This window comes from Poecile atricapillus, unplaced genomic scaffold (assembly GCF_030490865.1).
Source record: "Poecile atricapillus isolate bPoeAtr1 unplaced genomic scaffold, bPoeAtr1.hap1 scaffold_350, whole genome shotgun sequence".
In the NCBI taxonomy this organism is placed as follows: Eukaryota; Metazoa; Chordata; class Aves; order Passeriformes; family Paridae; genus Poecile; species Poecile atricapillus.
In genome coordinates this window covers 12406-33772 of record NW_026709147.1, presented here as the reverse complement: position 1 = coordinate 33772, position 21367 = coordinate 12406, and the positions used below count along the sequence as shown (strand labels likewise).

Genomic DNA, 21367 nt, shown 5'->3' with positions numbered 1-21367 from the left:
TCAAATCCCATTTAAAAATTGCTTTTACTTCCTATGTTTGGCAAGGAATGCCATGTCTTCAGTAGACTTGACATAAAGAAACACACATGATTTGGCCTAAAATTTGTTGCCTAATGATCTCTTGTAAAACAGTCACTGTTCCTTCACCATTCACTTTTTTTTGCATCATTTATGATCTCTAAAACTCTTGCATACCTGAGCCTTTTAGCTGGTTTTTCTCACAAGCTGCAAGACCACATCTTAACTGCTTTCCTCTCACATGGAAACTTTTTCCCATCTCCAGCCATCTTTTTTAACTTTTTCACTTGTTCCATATCCTCTTTGAGGTAAGGTGACCAGGACTATGTGCAATATTCAAGATGCTGATACATGGGAGATTCTAGTGACATAATTGTCTTTTTTGTGTGTGTGTCTGTGTGCTGTTCCAGTTTCTAATATTGGATTGTCTTGTGAACTGCCACTGAGCTAATATTTCCTGCTGCTTTTCCATAAAGGCACAAGATATTGGCAATAACTAACTTAGAGCTCATTAACCCCATGTGTTTGGTGAAAATGAGTGCCTACAGTGCATTATTCTTTTTCTTTATTGACACTGAACTTCATTTGCAGTTCTCAGTAGTTCTTTCTGCAGTACTTTGCAGTCAGCATAAAGTGTTGCTGTGACAAGTAATCTTGCATAATCTGTAATCTTTTTCCCCTATTGCTGTTTGTTCTTTTGGTAAAGTGTAAAAAAAAAATAAATTCTATTTTCACCATTATTGCTGTTTCAGAATCTGTTTATTAATACAGAGGGCTTTTTTTCCTGATTGTGTCCTAGTTTCTTTGAGACTAATTCCCAAAGAATTGGGAATTCTTCTGCCCATGGTAGCCATATCCATTTCCTATCTGTCTCCTGCTTTAGTTCCTTGTTCAACATCATCCTTTCCTGAAAGCAGAAGTCCAACAAAGATCCTGTTTTGGAGAAGACCTTAATAAGCATGCATTTCTGTCAGCTTTAAATGGATTCTTTTCCAAAAAAGAAAAAATCTGTGTTACTTCAGGCAGTTTTTGCTGTGTTGTCCAGTCAGTTGATTCTCAGAAGCATTCAGGAAACCACAAAAAAACAAGATTCATTTAAAGCAGTGGCAGCACCTTCCTTTGCAGCAAGCTCTGGGAAAGCCTTTCCTCTGCTGTTTCCTGCTGCTTTGGGACATGTGAGCAAATCGTGCAGTGCCTTGTGGCTATTGCAGATCTCTGCAGAATTGCTGAGGCCCACAGAAACCTCCCCAGCAGCTTGATGAGGAATAAGATTTGATTGCTGAAAGGATGGAGTGAGAGGGATCACCACGGTGTTGATGCTGTGCAGGTTTCTAGGCCAGTGAGGTATCACCAGTTGAATTACAGAGTTTTAGGAGAGGGTTGCAATTATGCTCTATCATGTATTTGTCCTCTTTGAGGTTGTTATATAAATAGTCTTTGGCCTAAGGAGTACTGGGTGGATGCTGGAAATCTGGAGGGAGAGGAGAGCTGTGCAGCCATTGCTTTGAGGAATGTGGGAATTTTAGGGTTGTAGGGATATTTGCTAATTTCTGTCTCTGTGTTCCCTTCCAGCCGCGTTATCCTGCCCGTGTCTGTGGAGGAGGTAAGTTCTTTGCATCTTGCTTCAGGACTGTAAATAAACCTGTGATCAAAGCATGAACAAAAACTGGAAAATGCAAGCTGTCTTCAGGAGCCCCTGTGAGCTGTTACTGATTCACCATCATTTTAACCAAATAATTGTATTAAGTCTGAGGGTGCCAATCATCTCTCTTATAAAATACTTTCAGATATGCTGATTATAAATCTTGAGTTGTCAGGCTGTTTTCAAGTACAGTTTCCTTTTGATTAGTACTATTTTTTTTTTCTACTTCTTTTAACATGAAGGGGAAGCTTTTGTACAAATTCAAGTCCCCTTTTAAACTGTGTTTTGCTGGAACTCTTTTGTTTTAAACTCTTAGGCAAAGATCAAGAATTACTTGTGATTTAGGAGGCTCATATAGCAAAAGAACTCTTTAAGACCTGTGCTATTTAGCTCTTAGATACAGAAAATTTTCTTTTTGTTTAGATAAAGCTGAATTGAGAGAGTAAACGTAGTTTATATTGGACAGGTTGGTTTTCATCACCAAACCAACCATGGAATAGCTGTGCAGACTCTGTGGCTGTTTCCCTCCTGTTTCCTCTGATTTGCAGCTTGCCTTTCCTTCCTCCCTCCTGCATTGAACACCACTCCTGCAGAGACTCTAACCATGTAAATGTTTTGAATTTTTTAATCTTTAAACTAACAAGGTAAAATTGAAATGACTGAGTCTATAGCACTTCTGTAGCAGATTCCTTCTTCTGGATGTGTTTAGGTTTTTTCCTTGTAATCCTTGGCTGTAAGCCTTGGGTTTGTGAACTCTGATCAAGGCCTTGTTCTAACTCTTAGGGAGAGATGTGATAACAGCACTCTTGTTCATTTTTCTTTCCTCTGAATATAGCAACTACTGTGGCGTAGACAGTGGTGGGCTGGCTCATGGCAGCACTTTTTTAAGCACATCCCTTTTATAACTCTCACTCTTTTGACAGAACACAGTTTAGAACTTCATGTAGTGCATTCCTGCAGCCATCAGACTGGCTAGTAAAACAAAAGCAGTGTCTGAGCTCAGTTTCTTGCTCCTGTGGCTCAGTCTGCTGTGACAGGTATCAGATACTGACAGAAAGCCCAGACCTCTGATCAGAGAGTGGGTTTAGATCTGTGTTCTGTGTTAGGGCAAGAACAAGGCTGTTAATGCCAGAAGTTCTGTCTGTTGCTTGCTCCCTAACTGCTCCCTAACTAAGCTTTTGTGCTTTCTGCATGAATCTGTTTCAAACAGTTTTAACAGAAGTCAGACTGAAGTGTGAGAGTAGGGAAGTTTGGATCTTTTATGCTGTCTGAGTGCCACTTACAGGAGCAAGTGCTCAACAAAGGAAGGAGTAACATGATCAGCTTTATCAAGTAAGCAAAGGATGCAAACTCGGAGGTTAGAGAAAGCTGTGGGTAAATGGCAAGTTACTCGATGGACAGAAAGGTGTTTCCTGAACAACAGGAACCCTGCCTTGTGGTCTCCTTGGTATCAAGCTGTGTAAATAGAAAGCCAAAGCATCAGCATACAGATTGTTTCTTTGAGGGGGTTAGACTGGATGGAACCCAGCACAAGGTTTTCCTAAGTTCTCTGATACTGGGATTAGCCTTCATCCAGTTAAAGCGAGTCCCTGACTGTGCTCTCGTCCCTCCCTGGCTGTTCAGAGCCTTGTTGTGAACTGCCTGCGTGGAAAGCTGAGGGTTTGGGCTGTAGATAAATCTGTCAGTCTCTGGCAACCTCCTTGTGTGAGGGTTATCTGTTTCAGGAGGTGTATTGCCTTGTGGAGAAACCCCCAACCTCACCAAATCGAATTTCTCCCCAAACTTGCACATTGTCACCGTGTCCCATGAGTGATGGCCCTTTCCAAGGTCTGGTGTTTTTCCTGTGATAGGGCAGATTTCAGGAGCCAGTTCCCTGAGCAGAGAGGGTTCTAAAGTTCACTTAGTTTTGCCTATGTATCTGGGTGTGCTTAAGAAGAAAGGTTATTTCCAGTATTGACTCAGAGGATGACTGCTCAGTTTATTGCCTGATCCCCCTTCCTGTGTGCAACGATGCTGAAACATCTGTGCATCACTTGGTCACTGCACTGCTGTCTGTTCTGCAAACCAGCTGTTAAACCTTCATTGCTTTCAAGGATTTCCTTGTGTACAAAACTCTGAAATAGGACTCTGGAGATTTGTTATTGCTCTTGACTGTGTAGCTGCTTGTGAAGCATCTCTGGCTAGCAGGAGGACTTCTGATTTAATTTTTATATGGTTGATTTTTGCTCAAAAGGCTTAAGAGCTCACATCTTCTGCATGCAAATTGCTGGCAAAAGTCTGATGCCAGTGTGTAAGAGAGGGAATGAAATTAATTGTAACTTTGAGACATCATGAAAGGGTTGAGGCGAGTCTTCTGTGTGGTTCTGTGGTATGCCAGGGATTTTATGTTCAGTCTCCACCCTTAGCAAATGGATCTTAACCAATACTGTGGAGTTCAAGAGAAAACTAGTGATCAGGAAGGCATTAGGGAGCTGTGACTTAATCAACACAGAGCTCAGTGCTGCTTAGTTAGCCAAGATGGGAACCAAACAGTGCAAGAGAAGCCCTGGCGATGACTAAAACTCAAAAGCTGGCATGTAGGAGTTAGACTGTAGCAGTCTGTCTTCTGCATGGAAACCCTGCCAAAACGTGGTCCTGCTCAAGTGCAGGCTGCAAGCTGCACTGCTGTGCTGGTTTATCCCTTGTCCCACTGCAGGGAGCAAAGGGAATCTCCTTGGTGAGCGATGGGTGCCAGGCTTTGCTTCCATTCCCTGACCAGCATCAGGTGCCAGCTTGGGGAGCGTGGACTCATGTGGGTGTCTCTGCCAGCTGCCACTGAAATGCTGGTATGGATTAGAGCCGTGTGTACACATTCTGTGCTGCCTCTTTGTTCCTTTCACATGGCAAAGAGCTTGCCAAACACACAGGAATCTTATTAATTGCGTTCAAAGCGGCTTTCAGGAAAACAACTGCTCTTGAAGATGGCTGTGTTGAGATCAGGCCTGCTGGAGGAAATTTGGTGCAATGAAGATATTCTCGCAGCTGTATAAGAGGTGTTTGGCACAGAGCAAGAGGGATGACTTCCTGCAGAAGAGAAGTTTTTTGGAGCTCTGTCTGGAGTCCAGATTCAGAGAGCCAAAATCTTTTTCTCTGTTTACTTTTGCAGGGAGAATGAGGTGGAATTTGCTCATTGGCACAGTGTTATTTGGGCCTTTTCCTCTCTTATCAATGCGATTAAAGGCTCAGAAATAACAGGGAAGTTTAAATGGTGAAGATGTTAAACCAAAGGGTTTATCTTCTTAGTGTCTGAACTTTGACCTAAGTATTTGAAAGGGAGAAGGAATGAATAAGAGGCTGTTACTAAGAGGAATTAGTTTGTGCTCCTGGAGCTCTGTCCTGGGACTTGTTGCAAAGTAGTCAAAGCCATTCAGTCTTCCCCTGTAATCCTGCAGTTACCAAACTCATAATAAGCTCTGTTCTATGACTATTTGTGTGGCTCTTACTCTGCTAAAGCAACTTTGCTTCTAAGGTTTCACAACTCTCATGTTTTGCTCTTCTGGAGGGAGGTGAGTGTTCTGCTTTCTGTGGGTCATGTGTAGGGAGTCGTAAGGAAAGCCCTGTGGTGTATGAAGTGTCAGAAGTCAGAGACTTGTACTGCAGCCCAAAATCCAGACTGAAACCCAACCTGCTGTGACAGTGCAGGAACTGTCCAGCCAAGTGAGGGCTGCTCATGTAACCTGGGCCAGGACTTTCTGGAGAGATCTGCTGCTGCTCTTAGCTTGAAAACGGTCTGGGTTTTTTTTTCTGCCCCACATTAGCTGAGGCCCGGACACCTAGCCTTGGTACCCTGGCTTCCATCTATTCTTCCAGCAGGAATAAATATTTCCTTGGCCTTTGTTGGCACCAGATGGCACAAAGTACCAGAGAGCTTTGGGTACTGTTATTTTGGATACTTTGACAACAAAATTTAACAACTGTAGAAATCTTCCTTGGTTGCAGAAGATGTTCCAGCCCAGTGAAGTATTTCTGGGTTCTCAGCTCTGAGCAGTATTCCACTTTTCCAGGCTGGGTTTCAGAAGTGCTATTCCTGTTTCTGATACAGAGCCTTATGCTGTGGAAAAGGAAGATGGCCTGAACAGTGTTGCATTGCTTTGTAGTTATGTTATGGAATTTTTTTGGGGGGTTGGCATTTGGTTGTTTTTTTTTTTAAATCAGTGCACTTCTGGTGCCAAACACTTTGTGGTTTACCCTTTCAGATTGCCTCCCTGTACTGTTGCCTTTGGCAACAGTTGCTGTTTTGCTCACTTAAGAGTTCTGAAGACTTAGGTCTGCTAAGTTAGAACTCTTCCTTTTAATTCAGTGGTTTAGCTTCTTCATCCTCAAATTTTGCTCAGCTAACTTTGCTTCAGAGAGATCTGTGAGAATTTTTTTCATTTGATCATGTTTTTTTTTGAGCTCTGCATCCCCTTTTTCAGCTACAAGAGGCAAGAGTGTATTAATCTTTACATCTTCTGCAGAGGAGAATGTTCTCTTTTGTTCATTTTCTCGATTTTTCCTCTGCTTTGCCCTGGGAAACATTTGTGAATGCCTCTCATGAAAGAAATTGTGTAGTATCAAGTACTTTAAGTGATTATGGGAAATGATGCTGCCAAGTGAGTGTCTGTAAAAGACTGAGAAATTATTTTAGAGTAAGAATTTTACTGTGTGTTGAAATTCTGTGCTCTCCCTGGTTGTGGTTTGAACTTGTGGCTAGGAGGAAGTGTGATATAGAGAAAAAACAGCACAACCTAAACCAAAGATAATAGGAAAAATAATACTGGGAGCAGTGACAACATAGATCAACTGGTCATTTGGGACAGTGGCTCAGTTATTTCATTAGATAAAGTTTTCAGAATGAAAATACCCTCTTTACTTCAGGCTTCATACAACATACAGTTTGAACTGCACGTGGGGGATGCTCATCTTTGACCCTCAGGGGCTCCTAAGCTGTGCACATTTAACAAGTTTGTTTATTGGAGCACTGAAATCAGGTTGTGCAAGTACCCTTTATTTTCTGTCTCCCTTACAAAGTTTTTCATTCCCTTTCCCTTTCCCCTGCATTTTGTAAAAGAGCTTGATGTGAGTTTCTTTGGGACTCCTGGATGCAGCACTGGGTGCTTATTGATTCAGGACTCACAGTGCCTTATTCTCAATTTTTTGGGGACAGCTGTATGCCAAAAAGTATGAAACTCAACAGATTTTGCTACAGTATGCCTGAGGTCATCTGTGTTTCTTAGTTTCTGATGCTGCTTTCATCTTTCCTGCTTTCTCCTGATTCTGTGTTGGTTTGGAGCTTGAGATTGAAGGGTTAAAGGTAACTGTCTTCCTGGTGGTGCTTTCCTCCTAACTATCATTCAAGCTTTCTATCTCAAATGAAATGAAATGAGCTGCTTATCTGCCTATACAAGTGGATGTCCTTTTCTCTGCCCTCTTCCCCGGTAATAAATTTGTCCTTGGCTTCTTCTGGCAAAGTTATTACTTCAGCTAAATTATAGCCATGGTAATAATGTGTCTTTAACTTCTCCAGTATCAAGTGGGGCAGCTGTATTCCGTGGCAGAAGCCAGTAAAAATGAAACTGGCGGAGGTGAAGGAGTTGAAGTCCTGGTGAACGAACCCTACGAGAGAGATGGAGAGCGTGGGCAGTACACACACAAGATCTACCACTTACAGAGGTATGGGAACCTTTTCATTCCCAGAGCTGGGCAAGAGGACCCAGAGGAAGATGCAGCAGGGTTGCAGCAACTGTAAATCACAGATTTTGTAAAGGCTGAAAGATGCAGTGGTAAGACAGGAGTATAACAGCAGCTGGCAGTGACCATGGCTGGAACACCTACCCATCCCTGTAAATGTGGCTGTTGTCCCAAGAAAATCTGGCTTTGAACTTTTCAAAGCAAGTCTGATCCTGCCACCAGTATTTTCATACTTGAATTTGGCTGAAGAGTAAAACAACTCCTAGATTTCAACCTGCTTTCAGCCTCTTTTTTTTTTTTTTAATTTTTTTTTTTAATTTGTGAAGAAGATTTATATTAGTATGTCTGATTCAGTATCTCTGGAAAGCATCGTAATGGGGTTGGGGAGGAGAGCCCTACCAATTCCAGAACTGTGCAAATCTCTAGTATTTGCATTCCAGATGATGTCCTGCCTGTCTCAGCTCTCATTCCCTGTAGTCCTTATCAAAGCCTTTCTTCCTGTTTCCAAATTCTGCAGCAAAGTGCCAACATTTGTGAGAATGCTGGCCCCTGAAGGAGCTCTGAACATACATGAAAAAGCATGGAATGCCTATCCCTACTGCAGAACTGGTGAGTGCCTGAGGAAGGACTCTGGATTCTCCCTTTTTGTTTTCTGGAAGCAGGGAAAAAGGTAGGGGAGGGTATAAGGAGAGGTGTAACCAGTAGAGAAGCTGTTTCAGCTCTTAAATCTTGTATTTCTGTTCTCTAAGCCCTTTGTGTGATCAGGAAAAGCAAAATGCAGTGCTGAGGAATTAAAAGAACTGCCCTTGTCTGATGTGCTGCTAATGAGTGACCTTCCTCTGTGAGAGGCAAAAAACAGACCAGGAAATATCTGTTAGTATTCCTAAAGGAATATCTGTGTAAAACTGATGAAATAAACACATGAGGGGTGATTTTAAGGTCTTCAGGTGCAGCATAGCCAAGTGGGAAAAAGTGGAAGATGCAAGAGGGAAACAGGGCAGATCTCAGCTGCCTCTTGCTTAGTGCAGGTGAACAAGTGTTAAGTGATGGGTATTTGCTCACTTGCAGGATCTGAGGTCAGTGAGGGTTGGACAGAGAATGTGGCAGTTGAAGTGAATCCATCTGTAAAGGCAGGGGTGAGGCTCTGGGAGCTGTGTAAAGTGCTGAAATAATGTCAAACCCATTTTCAACAGGAGTGGTTAGTATTTACTTACTGAAGTTACCAGCCATGGTGTTTAACCACTGGCTTCTCTGGTCTTCACTGCTGTAAACTGAAAATTTGACTTTGCCTCCAAACTTATGTTGTGTTTTTGGCAGCATTTTATGCTGTTTGAAAGATACATTTTCTGCTAGTTGCTATGGGAATGAGACACTTAAAAATTCCAACTGTTCTTGAAACTCAATATATAAAATGCCCTTTTTTTCAGACAATTTACTTAAGTGAATTTTAAATGAAGTGTTTTAAAAGAAGGGAAAAACTCTGCAGTGTGAGAGGATAGTGCTACTTCAGTCTGTGAAATTACATGCAGCAGTCTAGTGGAACGGATATTTCAAATACAAAATTCAGATACTGCTGTCAACTTTAGAATAAATTTTTAATGTCTCACAGAAGATGAGGAAACAAAGTTGTTCACAACTTTTCTAAGTTTTATGCCATTTTCTTGCTGCATGTTACTTAAATTAGTTAGTAAATGTCTAGTTTATTTCCATGTTAAGCCCACTGAGCTGATTTAAATGCCTGGCTGTATCCTCCACCTCCTCTTTTCCTATTCCACCAATTTCTGAAAAAAAGGTATTGAGTTACTTCTGTTATTCTTAAGCTGCTTATCCTTCAGTTACAAACCAATAAAATTCTACTGAAGTGGAAAATATGGGATACTAAAATCAAGTACAAAACCTTTCAACACCATCAAAGAAATTTCAGGTTTTGATATGCTAGAAATGATAACAAAGCCAAAAAAAACCCCTCAACTGTAATAAACAGCAACATAAAATGAGATAAAAAGTGCTTTGTTGTGGGGGTTGGAGCAGAAGGCAGTTTTGATGCGGAGGCTGATAAATCTGTTTAGAGAATCTGCCAGCCTGACATGAAGCAAGAGGAGCTTGGAAAAGTTGCTGTAACCTTCCCTTGACTGGGATTGGGCAGGAGGGGAGAGCCCATGGGTGATAGAGCCCATGGATGTGAGAGAGAACCCTTGGATGTGGGAACCTTTGGATGTGAGGACACATGGATGTGTTGTGGGGCTGCCTTGGGCATTACTGTTTTCCTCTGGATACGTCTTACCGTGTTTTGGTAAGATGTGAGGAGACTTGGGTGCCCTGCTGTGAATCTCTGGGCAGCAGAAGATGCTGGCTTAGAGCAGCCAGGCTTTCAGCCCTCTCACTAGAATCTGAAATTTAAGAGCCAGGGACCCAGCAGGAACTAAACCTGAGTGTAGGAGTTGTTGGTGCTTCTGCCTGCTCCCTCCTGTCTAAGGTGGTGTTGCTGTGCTCTCCCTGAGGCACTGCTTGCTTGCACATCAGCTGTTCACAGAGCCTTCTAAACTGGAATAAAGCAGTGCTTTTACTTAATTGTGCCTTGTGGTATTTTTTCTTTAATGATATGAGTTCATCCTTCTTACATTTCCCTATATCTCCTCTGAGAAGCTCAATTAATTTGCGTATTATGGGCCATTATCAAAGTAGTACTGGAGATTGAAGGTATTTAAATGCCTAGCTTATAACTTTCTGCAGTTCTGCGCACTTCTTTGTGCTGTAATATGTTGTTTTTATGTGCTTTGAATGGAAGCCTTGCTTAGTTCCTTTGAGAGTATAAACTGTAAGTGAGGTTGTTGTTATTGTACAGTTTCACAACTTCTGCAGTAAAAATGAAGTGAGGATTATCTAATAGTTGTACTTGTGGGCTGATGCCAAGGGGCACAGTGTTCTTCTCTGCAGTCTGACTTAAATATTAATGTCGCTTAAATGTTTTTAGAAAAGCAATTTGATGTGTGTTCCACTCTGAGTGTAACCATGGCCTGTGGCCAAATGTCAAGAAACGGAGAAGTTGTAACTGCAGCTGAAAGGTGTAGGAGTTGTTGCTGTAATGCCTCAAGAAGCAGGTCCTAATTTGTAGCAAGCTGAGCATTGAAGTTTTAGTGGACATTTCTGAAGAGATTAATTTGTTTCTTTACAAATAAGGAGTCTTCCCCACCGGGAAGATGTTGAGGAGGTAGAGGAACCTGTTTTGAGGCAGCTGCATAGTCACAGCACAGCATCATGGCAAAGTGAGAAGGCCCTGGTTTATAATTATTTCTGGTTTATTCAGTATTTTGTTGGGACTAGCAGGGAAAAAAAACCAAAACATTTCCTTCTTGCAGAAGTAATAAAATGTTCTTTGAGATGAAGTTCAGCCTTTGAAAAATTAGCCTCAGCTCTGCCTTCTTGTTCTCTCCCTCCAGCCCAACTTGTCAGTCTAAATAATTGGCTTTCTGTAAAATTGCTCTAAAAAGCAATTTTCACATGCTAGGGGTTTAGAACAGTCCAAGCCCAGCAGTGGGTAATTAAGGCAGCTGGATGTGCATGATAAGTGATTTGGGATGGTAACTGTCTCCAGGACACTGGCTTGGAAACTCGAAAATTGTTATAATACCTTTAAAACCAAATTGCTCCTTAATCAAGCCCTGGTGTTAGACTTCAGAAGAGACCAAAGAACTTCACCTCCAGCATCAGACTTCCTTCTGCTTGAGTAGAATTGCTCAGGTAGAGCAGATGCTGACTGTTACAGGATCTTTAATTGCTTTTCTGTGTTGAATAATTGAGCCTCGGTGACCAGGGAGTTCAGTTACCATGAGCAGCAAAGATGCTGAGGGTCTGGTTACTCCAGGCAGGGCTGCACTGGCCTGAAATCCAGCATGGGTTTCCTTTGGAACTATGGAGAGGCTCCTTATCTGCAAGCTGAGAAAGGATTGGTAAAATGCTGTCAGCTGAACATACTTATTCCATCTTCTCATCCAGCTGGCTGCAGGCCAGGGAGCACAAGTGGCAGTGCATAATTAATTGCTGCTCCTCTGGGTTTCTCCAAGTCTGAGAATTTCCAGAGGAGAAGGGGGTGAAGTTAGCTGGGTTTTATCAACTTCCATGTCTTTTCCCTCAGAGGTACCTGGGAAGGTGAAGCTGTCCCTATTTGGCTGAGAGTGGGAGGAGGGCAATGGTTGCTCTGCAGTCTTTTCTCACTAAAGTACTGTGTCTCTTTCTTTCCATGTGTTGATTTCTTGGACCAGTTATTACAGTAAGTATTGCTTTTACTGATAATCTGTGGAATAATGTCTGAAATAATGTGTTCTGGGTAGAAGAAACTCTTTAACCTGAGCTAAAGGCATTTTAGCTTTTATCATTTTAAGATTACATAGATTAACTGCCTCTACCATGTGTGATGTATCTATGTGACCATGGACAGAGATCTGTCTGTGCTCAGCAAAGTTCAGCTTTACAAATGGGAGCAAGCCTCTGCCTGGGTAAACTGAGTAAAAGCCTGTTAGCTCCTGCCATGCTGTCCCCTTGATTAATCTCTTCTGAATTTGATATTTCCTTTCTACGTGCTGAGTGTTTCACTGGCTTGTGCTTTTGTTTCTGCTCCCCTGAGGGAGGATAGAGTTACCTTTGGGAGTCCTTTGCTACTCACAGTAATAGTGAGAAATGGAAAGTTTTTTGCTTACTTGGCAGAACTGTGCTTCTTGTCCCTTCCCTTTCAGTGTCAAAAGCTCTCAGCACATCAGTTTAATATTGTTACTAATTTGAAGAGTTGCATCAAAATATGTACTCAGTACTAGATTAATAATCTCTGTGGAAAGACAGTTTCTGCCTAGCTAACTTATGTTACCCCTTCTAAAGTCCAAATAGAGTGGCAGATGTTGTCCTTTAAAGAAAAAGCTGTTTATAAACTCCAAATGTTTCACTAAAACAATAGAGCTTACGGGGTTTTTTGTGAGCAGCTTGTGGTTTATTTAATCTTAAGTAATTAACGATCAATCAATTTTGCAGAAAGCAATGATCTGGTTACAAATAGTTCTGAAATTCCCTAAGTCACACCCAAGTCAAATAGAAACTTCATTCTTTGAATTACTCAGTTCGTTGAGTTGACTCTCCTAATGCTTATCTGTGTAATAAGAAGACAAATTATATATCCTAGAATAACAAGAAGCTTTATTTTGATGACAGAATGAGTATATGAAGGATGACTTCCTGATCAAAATTGAAACCTGGCATAAATCAGATCTTGGAACACAAGAGAATGTAAGTACTTGTGTCGTGTGTTTTACTCATCTCTTTAATGTCACGGTGCTGCTTTCTGTGCTGGGTTAGAGAAGTGCTGTGTGGAGCTGTCTATTCACCATGTTCCTGCATTTCTAATGTTTGTCTCACTGCCAGGGCAGATTCCCTTCTGTTGGCTTCTCTCATAAACTGAATAAAATTTACCCCCAAACCCTTGTTCTGTGTGAGCACTTTTGCTTCTTTAGAAACTCTCCCACTGTGTGTTTACCTCTCTTTAGGTGGGAAGGGGAGCGCTGGGTGTCTGCATTTCCATCTGGTTTTATATTTTGCTAGACTGGGAGTGTTCTGTCACAGAGGCAGCTCCTTGAGTGTTGTTGTTTCCCTACAGGTCCATAAGCTGGAGCCAGAGGTATGGAAGAGTGTAGAAGCCATTTATATAGACATTGCTGATCGGAGCCAAGTACTCCCCAAGGTATGGTAGGTGGGTAACAGCTCTCTGGGGGGGAGGCCTTATGCTGAAAGAGGGGATCATGGACAAACTGTGCTTCCAGGGATGGTCTCAGGCAGCAGGACAAGTGAGAGGATGGACAGAGGAGGAAAGGGCGTTCCTTAAAACTGCTCATGCAAGCCAGAGGAAAGTTCTTTTAAAAACTGTGTCAGCGCTGCCAGTAAAACTGTGTTGCCTGTGCATGTAACAGTGTATTTCTACAGCAGTGCTGCTGACTGAAGTGCAAATAGCAGGAAATGGCACTCCCCTTTCCATACAGGATCTCCAGAACTTCCCCTTTTTGATACTGACCCGCTTCACAAGTGTGTCTGGAAATGATGTAGCCAACACTTGGTTCTAAGAATCACTTCAGTTACTGTGAGAAAGAAAGGGGTGTTTCTTTACTGGGAGGAAAAATCAACTGTATAAAAATGGAATGTTGGTTGAGTTTCCTGACTTTCAAACAATATTTGATACCATTTCCATGGTAGTACTGTGAGTCGGACTATAATTTTCTTCTAGTGAGCAGCATGTGAGCATCACACTGATACAGTACTGTGAAAATCCTAGATAGCACAGCTGCTTTCTGTAACAGCTCCCAAAGAACAAATGGTTACAGGAAACATGTCCTACAGACCTCCTGATAGCCTTACAGAGGTCATATCAGTTTGTTACCACTTCTTCATAGGTCTAGGACACAGCACAGCGGGGAGATACATTTCCTTGAAGTGTCTGATCTAGTGTTGAGGTCTGAAAACAGTAGCTCTTGAGAAGGCAGAGGTTAGTCTTGGCCCAGGAAAATAAATCCTTCTTGTGAGAGAACAGCTGGATAACAGTAGGATAATTTGTGTTTAATCTTTGTGTCTGTCCAATAGGATTACAAGGCAGAAGAAGATCCAGCAAGGTTTAAATCTGTCAAGACTGGACGTGGACCTCTGGGTCCCAACTGGAAGGTTTGTCTTGATGAGTTCTGTAACTGTGTCAGGACAGATACTGGGATTTGGAGCCAAAGATGCATCTGGGAAACTCTGGAATCCCTTCTGCAGAACAAAATGCAGAACTCAGCACTGATTCTCTTCTGATTTTAAAAGAAATGAAAGAACTTGATACAAAGAGAATGAGTTCCAGGAAATCTCCAGAGCTGTCTGGTGCTCAGCCCAAGGGTTCACCCAAGAGAATTCAAGTATGAAATAGCTGAGTAATGGCCAGCAGTGTTTAACCTTTCACTGAAATCCTTGGATTCTGAAAACATTACAAGCACCGATAAATAATAGATATAAGACCTTTAAAAGGGACCCTGAGTGGGATTTGGGGAGCTACTGGTGTACAGGTCTGATTTCTAGCAGGCAAACTTGGCAGAAGCTGAGGCTGATATGATTCACTTTGGAAGAGTGGTTATGGCTCCTGTAATAGGAAATAGGAAACCTTATGGAGTTTTCTTTAAAGCTTTCTAATCATGGCTCAGATGATATAATCTAATTCCAAAATGTTTTAGGTAGGGACTTTATCAGGAGACTTTTAAGGAAGCAAAGTAGCCGTGGTGTAACAGTGAAGATACTGAAAGACATAATTTGAATGGAAGAAAAAGTGGACAACAGAGGAGAGGAAGGAATAGTCTGTTCTCAGAATGGAGGGAAAGCCACCTGTGAAGGAGACCAGGGTCTAGTTTCATCATGCCTTGAAAAAGGGTGAGCAAAGGTGTGACAAAACTTGTCGATAAAATAAAAGAAAGGTGTAAGGATGCAAGAGGATTGTGGGGAATTGTGGGAAGACTTCGTAGTTGCTTTCCTGGAGACACTGGGCTAGAGGCTTAATGTGAATATCTTTGTGTCTTTGCAGAAGGACCTGGGGAAGCAGTCAGATTGTCCATACATGTGTGCTTACAAGCTGGTAACAGTCAAGTTCAAGTGGTGGGGGCTGCAAAATAAAGTGGAGAACTTTATACAGAAGGTAGGTTCTGTGATGGGGAGAGATCCATATCTCTGGGGCACATTTCATCAGCCACCTGCTGTACAGGCAGTGCCTCTGCCTGAAATTGTGCAGTCAGTTAAAGCTGGGTTCAATTTGCTGCTAATCCAACAGCAGGGATGGCTGATTGTTCTGTGAATTGTCTATTGAACATTTTCACTCTAATGTGTGCAGGTAAATTGGCTGTTTTGTGTTGTTTAATAGATCAGAATTGCAGTCACTTGGTTGCTGGTTTGTGAGGTGATGCATTTATACTGCAATTATATTGTGTAGGGGCAAACCATTTTTGTGGGGAGGTGGCTCCAGCTATTTGATCCTGATCAGCTGAGGTCTAGTCACATTTTCCTTTCCTATTCTCTATTTCCTCTGCTGGAAAAACGTGTGCTAAAAAATTAGCAGATGGTGGGAAACTTAAAACATAAATGGTATCTTGAAAAGAGCATTTTTGTGGCAGAGTGCATAACCCATGAGCTGCAGCAGGATGCTACACCTGGGAATGGTAGTGTGTGATTTTCTGTGCAGTGCTGTGTTCATAAAACTCCTGTGCCTTCAGATCACAGAGACTTCTCAGTGGTTAATATTGATAAACCACAGAGCTGCTTCTACAAAAGCAATTTTGTGGTGATACAATCCAAAGACAGCTCAAAGGAGGAATGACCATAGTGCTGCAGGATTTCAAATACCTCTAACAAAAGCCCTGAATAAAGCAGTGTCTTCAGTCCCTTTCTATTTATGACTATCTACAGGTTTGCATCAAAGTATTCAAGCTGCTTTTGATGAGATATGAAACCATAATTGGTAAAACTGAAGTGTCCTTCCTTAATGAGGTCTTTCCAAGAGGCATTGTACATCCCTGTCTAATATAATGATTTTGCCTAGCTTATCTCTTATAAAAAGGAAATAAATTGCTTCAAACCTGGAGTACCTTGTGCACATTAGTCACCTCTGCTGAAAGGTTTTCAGCTGTGAAAAATAAGTTTAGGCATTTTTTTAGGCCACTGCAAAAGAAAAAAAAAAAAGATAGGTGCATGTCAGTCCTTTACACTTCCTAACTTCCAGTTTTTAGCAAATTAGTGATTTTAAAAATACATAGTTTCTCCTTTTTTCTGCACTTCCAGGCCAACTTTCATGCTCCAAACCAAACTTGGAGCACTTTATTCAGTCAGAACAATACTGTCAAATCAAAGGAAATTCACTAATTCTTTCAGTGCAGTGTGCAGACTGCTGTCTAGGTTTGGGAAAAAAAAAAAAAAAGGCATTTCTCTGGGGATTCAAGGCTGTAGATTAGATATTCTGATAAAAGAATAAAAATTAGCTATCTCCAGTTTCCAATTGTGGCAGCTAGATGAAAAGGTGGGCGAGGGAGCTGATTCTTCAGTGTACACATCTCTGGAAATTGTTACAGTGCTGTGAGCTCCATGGTAATTGCCCTGTGACTAAGCTGGTTTGTGTTTTATTCTTCTTGCAGCAAGAAAAGCGGCTCTTCACAAACTTCCACCGGCAGCTCTTTTGCTGGCTTGATAAGTGGGTTGATCTGACTATGGAGGACATCCGTAGGATGGAGGAGGAGACCAAGAGACAGCTGGATGAGGTCAGTGGTGTTATAAGCAAAGCAGGGCAGGTGTGGGTTGTGTGAGAAACTGCTTCTCTCCAGCACAGCAGAGAGGAAAGGCTGCAGCATTGTCGGGGCATGGTGTGAATTGTGCTCCTGCTATTTAGGTCATGCTGTGTGTGCTTTGAATGATTGGCCATGAGTCCATCGTGCTGGCATCTCCTCCTAATCATTATGGAATTCTCCTTCTGTTTGTTGTTGAGCCAGTAAATGTATTGAACCACAGGTAATGAGGGGCTGAGTGGCAATGATTCATTTACTGTCTCAGTATCTTCTGTTTACTTTTACTCAAAGCTGAATGGTCGATTTTGTCCTTGTTAGTTGCCAGAAACCTGTTGAGTAAAAGGTTTTTTAGCTCTAAGTACCATAAGCAGGTAAGGGGGTATGTAACAGGATTCTTACTCTGAGAAACACAAGTTTGGTAATAATGAGAACCTTGTTCCATGGTTTGTGTCCTGCCTTGCACCCTTCTCTCCCTTCATGCCTCAGGATATTTCATTATAGTTTCATGTACGCTCTTGCCCTTTGGATAAAGGTTCCAAATCTGTTGCCAACCCACAGCTTAACCAGAAATGATGCCTGCTTGTGCATTTCACAATCTCTGATTTGAAGTGCTGAGATATAATCGATGTCTTAAACACAGAGGGTGTTCCATACTGATACATTTTGAGATAACACAGTGAGAATCAGTACTTGAACACTTCTTTCCTCTTTCAGATGAGAGAAAAAGATCCAGTGAAAGGAATGTCGGCTGCAGATGACTAATATGACTCCTTCCTTGTGCACTGTAGGTATCAAGAGATTTGACAAAACTCTGTATTGCTCTATTTGGTTTAAAACCCCCAACATTTGTGTGAGAAATGATCCTGTTCATAGCTTCTGACACGCAAATCTGTGCTATTGATTGTTTTTGTAGTGAGCCCGTTTCACTGACAGGTTGATGAGTGAGGATTACTGCCTCCTTTCAGAACTATTCTAAAGAAAAGTCTGAGTGAAAAGTGTAAGAAAAATGTGTTAGAGAATTCTGTAGAGTTTACAGCTACTCTTATTTCTGTAATGCATATGTTACTTTCCATGACTTGCAGAGAAACTTTTGTCAGTCTCAAAAAATCTAAGGTAGACATGCAAACACTTAGAATATAGTTGGAAATGGAACATTCCAAGCATATTTGTGAGGAATTTATTTTTTCCATTGCTTGTTAGCAGTATTTACTAATGGGCCAAGGCTTGGAGTAACACCTGGGCTTTGCAGGAGAAGCAGCAATGACAGTTTTAAAGCTTTTAAAAGACAGTTTAAAAGCTTTTTAAGAGACTTGTTCTCTTCTGTTCTGTTAAATGTGTCATCAGCTTGGGGGCTGGTTTTGCCAAATTTTTCTTAGACACTGCAAAACTCTGGTATGGTATTAGAGAAGTAAGAAGGCAAGGAAAAAGAAAGGATTGTCCATTTATGTTGGGAAGAACAGGTTATTAGGGCAGTAAAATGCCATCCTAGTTATCCTTGGAAGGAATGGGGTGGGGCAGAACCACATCCTCCTGGAGTCCTGACTCTTTACCTCTGTTTGCCCTCTGTTATCTGCTGGTTGCTTGGTGGTAAGTTGTGAACACGAGGTGAGGGAGTGTCTGAAGGGCTGTCTTTTGATAGAAATACTTTAATTTTTGAATGCAGCTTCAACTTGATTTTCTTCTCTCCCGTTTCCTCTGGATCAGTGCTGCAGTGGAACCGTGCATTGCCTGCCTGGCGACAGCGTGACTCACATTTGCTCTCTCAAGGTTGTCTGACGCTTCCCTTGGCACGCTGCTCTTCCAAAGTCATCCTGAAACATTCCCCTGTTGTCTCTTTGTTTCAGTTTGCAAGACAGTCATCAGGAAGGCCCAGGGAATCCACACCCTTGACTGACGGAACATCTCTGGATCAAGCCTTTCTCTGTCCAACCGGCAGGCGATTTTAAACCTCCCATAGCTAATTCTAGATGCCCCTTAATATTGTGAGCAAATAGACAGTCTGGTACTAAGCACTCCAGTGTTAGCACGTGTATCCCAAGGAGTTTCCTCCTTGGGGCCGTGTGACTTAGAGATCGCTGTATTTACGACTCCTCCCTCCTCTTTTTTTCATTGTGTTCAGACCAATTTCCACGTGGCCCTGTTTGATTTCCAAGTGACATTTTTAGCTCAAATAGTCTTGTGATGTGGTGACTTAGAATTTTTTATTTGTTTTGTTTTTGGTTTTTTTTTTCCAAGTGGGATAAACTGCCACCTTTGTTTCTGCCCAGCCCTTCACCTTCTTTGAATGTCTGTTTGGAGAGGGAAATTGTCCATATTTAAAAGTGCAAAACTCTTCCACGAAATGTTTTGTTCTCACCTTCACTCCTGGAGGGAGATATTTAATGGCAGGTAACCTGAGTACAAAATGAGGAGCAGCCATAGAATTCTTGGTTTGTGATGAGTTGTGATTTGTAGCTTCTGCAGGGCATTACTTTGTTCTGTCTTAAACATGAATTAAAGACTGCCCAGAAGCTGCAGTCAGGCCCTGTGCTGGGGCCTTCAGCACTTACCTGTTGAATTTCCATTTTAGGGGTCTCTCTGGCCCACGTAGCTCTGTTGTCCTCCAGCTGTGTGTGTCAGTCTTACAAAATCTTTCTCGACATATGTTGCAACTTCCTGGTTCTTTATTTATTAAGACTTCCCATAACTTACAAATCTGGACTAATAATAACAATGTGATTCTCCCTGGACAAATTGGGATGTTGCAAAGGCTGGTGTGCAAGCAAGGTCTTGGCATCTGGTTACATCCAAGTGCCTGGGGCGGTGGTTCTGCTCAGCAATAATATTCTTCCCACTGCAAGACTGACTAAAATATCTCCTTTTGTGCTGTAAGAAAAGCAACTTAGAAAGACTTGCAGTTTTCTAGGATATCTGTTGGTTATTATAAATCATAGAGGATACTGTTAATGTAAAGAGCTCTTGTTATTTAATGAACTCAAATATTTACTGTAACTATCCTTATGTTGATATCAGCTTTAGACAATCAGAACAGACAGCAGAACAGAATCAAGGAAATGCTGCTTTCTTCAATACATATGAGGAAAAAAAAATTCTATTCCTTTGCTTATCCCTAAGGCCCAATATTTGAACTTTTTCCTCCCCTAGTAGTAATAACTTTATTTTCCACTTCTGTGTTTGGCAGCACTAACGTGAAATCCTGTATGCCAAACAGTCGTGGGTGTATCACCACTTTTGAGGAGTCTTTTTAGTATTCTGTAATACACTGACTCCTCCAGCCCTTCCCACTCCTGCAAGCAGGAGATCCTGAAATGATCCCATGCCCTGCTGAACAAGGCTGTGCTGGGATCAGAGCTGTTTTCAGTGCAAGGGAAGATGGGAATGCTCTGGAGGGAGAGGATGGCGTTTGGTTTCTGGGGAGGGGGCAGTTTATCCCTTTATTTTTAGTTTGTTATTTTGCCTTACTCATGTCTAAGTGCAATAAGCTCTGAATTGTACCAGTAACTCTGGCAGGCTCTTCTCAGTGACCTCAGACGGTTCTGTGGGGTTGGGGTGGGGTTTGAGGGGTTTTAGCAATCTCACCAGGCAGAAGTAAAATATGTTTATTGTAAAATAGGTAAAGAAACTAAATTTTAATCTTAGAGGCTATTTGGGACCAGGATGTTTCATGACATGTTGTGTAGCTGTTCCAGAAGTATTCTAGGAGTGTAGGCCCCAGTTAGAGTTCTTTCAGTTTGAAGTATTTTTAACAGAGAATTTATGCACTGACTTCTGTTCATGTTTGTTGGTTACGTTTTGAGGGATTCTTACACTTGAGGGCAACCTGAGAATACACATAGCACACTTGTTCTTTCAGTTTGTGTTATCCAAGAGGCTTTCCATCTGATGACACTAATCGCCGTGGAAGCAGATTGTAACATTCCACCATTGCAATCCTTTTTTGATCCTCTGATTTCAGAGTAAGAGCTTTTACACAAAGCTTTCCTGATTAGTGGAAAAACTTGGAGGGGGGGGGGGGGGGAACTGCAGGAACTTCAGCCTGAATACTCCCCTCTGCTCCCTGCCCTTTGTTTTCTGTCCTGACCCTAAGTGAAAGCATCCCTCAGCCTTTGGATGGACAAATCCTGTAAAGACCCTTCAGTCTCGACGCTTGGTTCCTGCTAGTGAGCATAGCAAAGATCACGCAGCGTTCCCGTGCCGTATCTTCCATCAGCTTTTGCGAGAACCCCTGGACCTGCGGGCTCCCGGCGGGATCGGGTCCATCCAGAGGGGCTGGATGCTCTGGGATCACCATTCCCATCCAGGCCGGCTGGGTTTGGGGCTCCGGGGGCTCAGGCTGGTTTGCTGTCAGAGCCGCTCGCCCCTCGTACCCCGCATCCCTCTGGGTTCATCCCGCTGGGCCTCCCGCCGCGTCCCGACGGGTTCTCCGTGCTCTTTCCTTTGGCGACACACACTTTGTAGAATGGGTTAGATTATCTCGTCGTTTCTTTAAATGTGAGTTTGTGCCTTTTTTGTCTCCTAAATCTTCCAATACAGGCATATTGGAAACGAAATCTAATAAAATACTAGACAGAGCCTCTCGCCTCCGCCTCCTTTGTTTCGGGGTTTTGGGGAGGGGACCTGCTGTGGGTCCTCCGGGCCGCCAGGGGGCGCCGTGGCGAGGCGCGTGCCCGCCCCC

At 42.3% G+C, this 21367-nt stretch overlaps 1 protein-coding gene across 1 annotated transcript; it reads left to right on the top strand.

Moving 5' to 3' along the window:
* Positions 1-1552: 1552 nt before the first annotated feature.
* LOC131574489 (phosphatidylinositol transfer protein alpha isoform-like) lies at positions 1553-21264 on the top strand (the record flags this gene model as incomplete). The annotated part of the gene is made up of 11 exons (XM_058828958.1): positions 1553-1621; positions 7206-7351; positions 7887-7978; positions 11632-11639; positions 12569-12643; positions 13011-13094; positions 13985-14062; positions 14949-15059; positions 16546-16668; positions 17407-17476; positions 18537-21264. Coding segments are annotated over 10 exons (834 nt in total), but the record flags the coding sequence as incomplete, so codon positions are not given.
* Between the last annotated feature and the right edge of the window lie 103 nt (positions 21265-21367).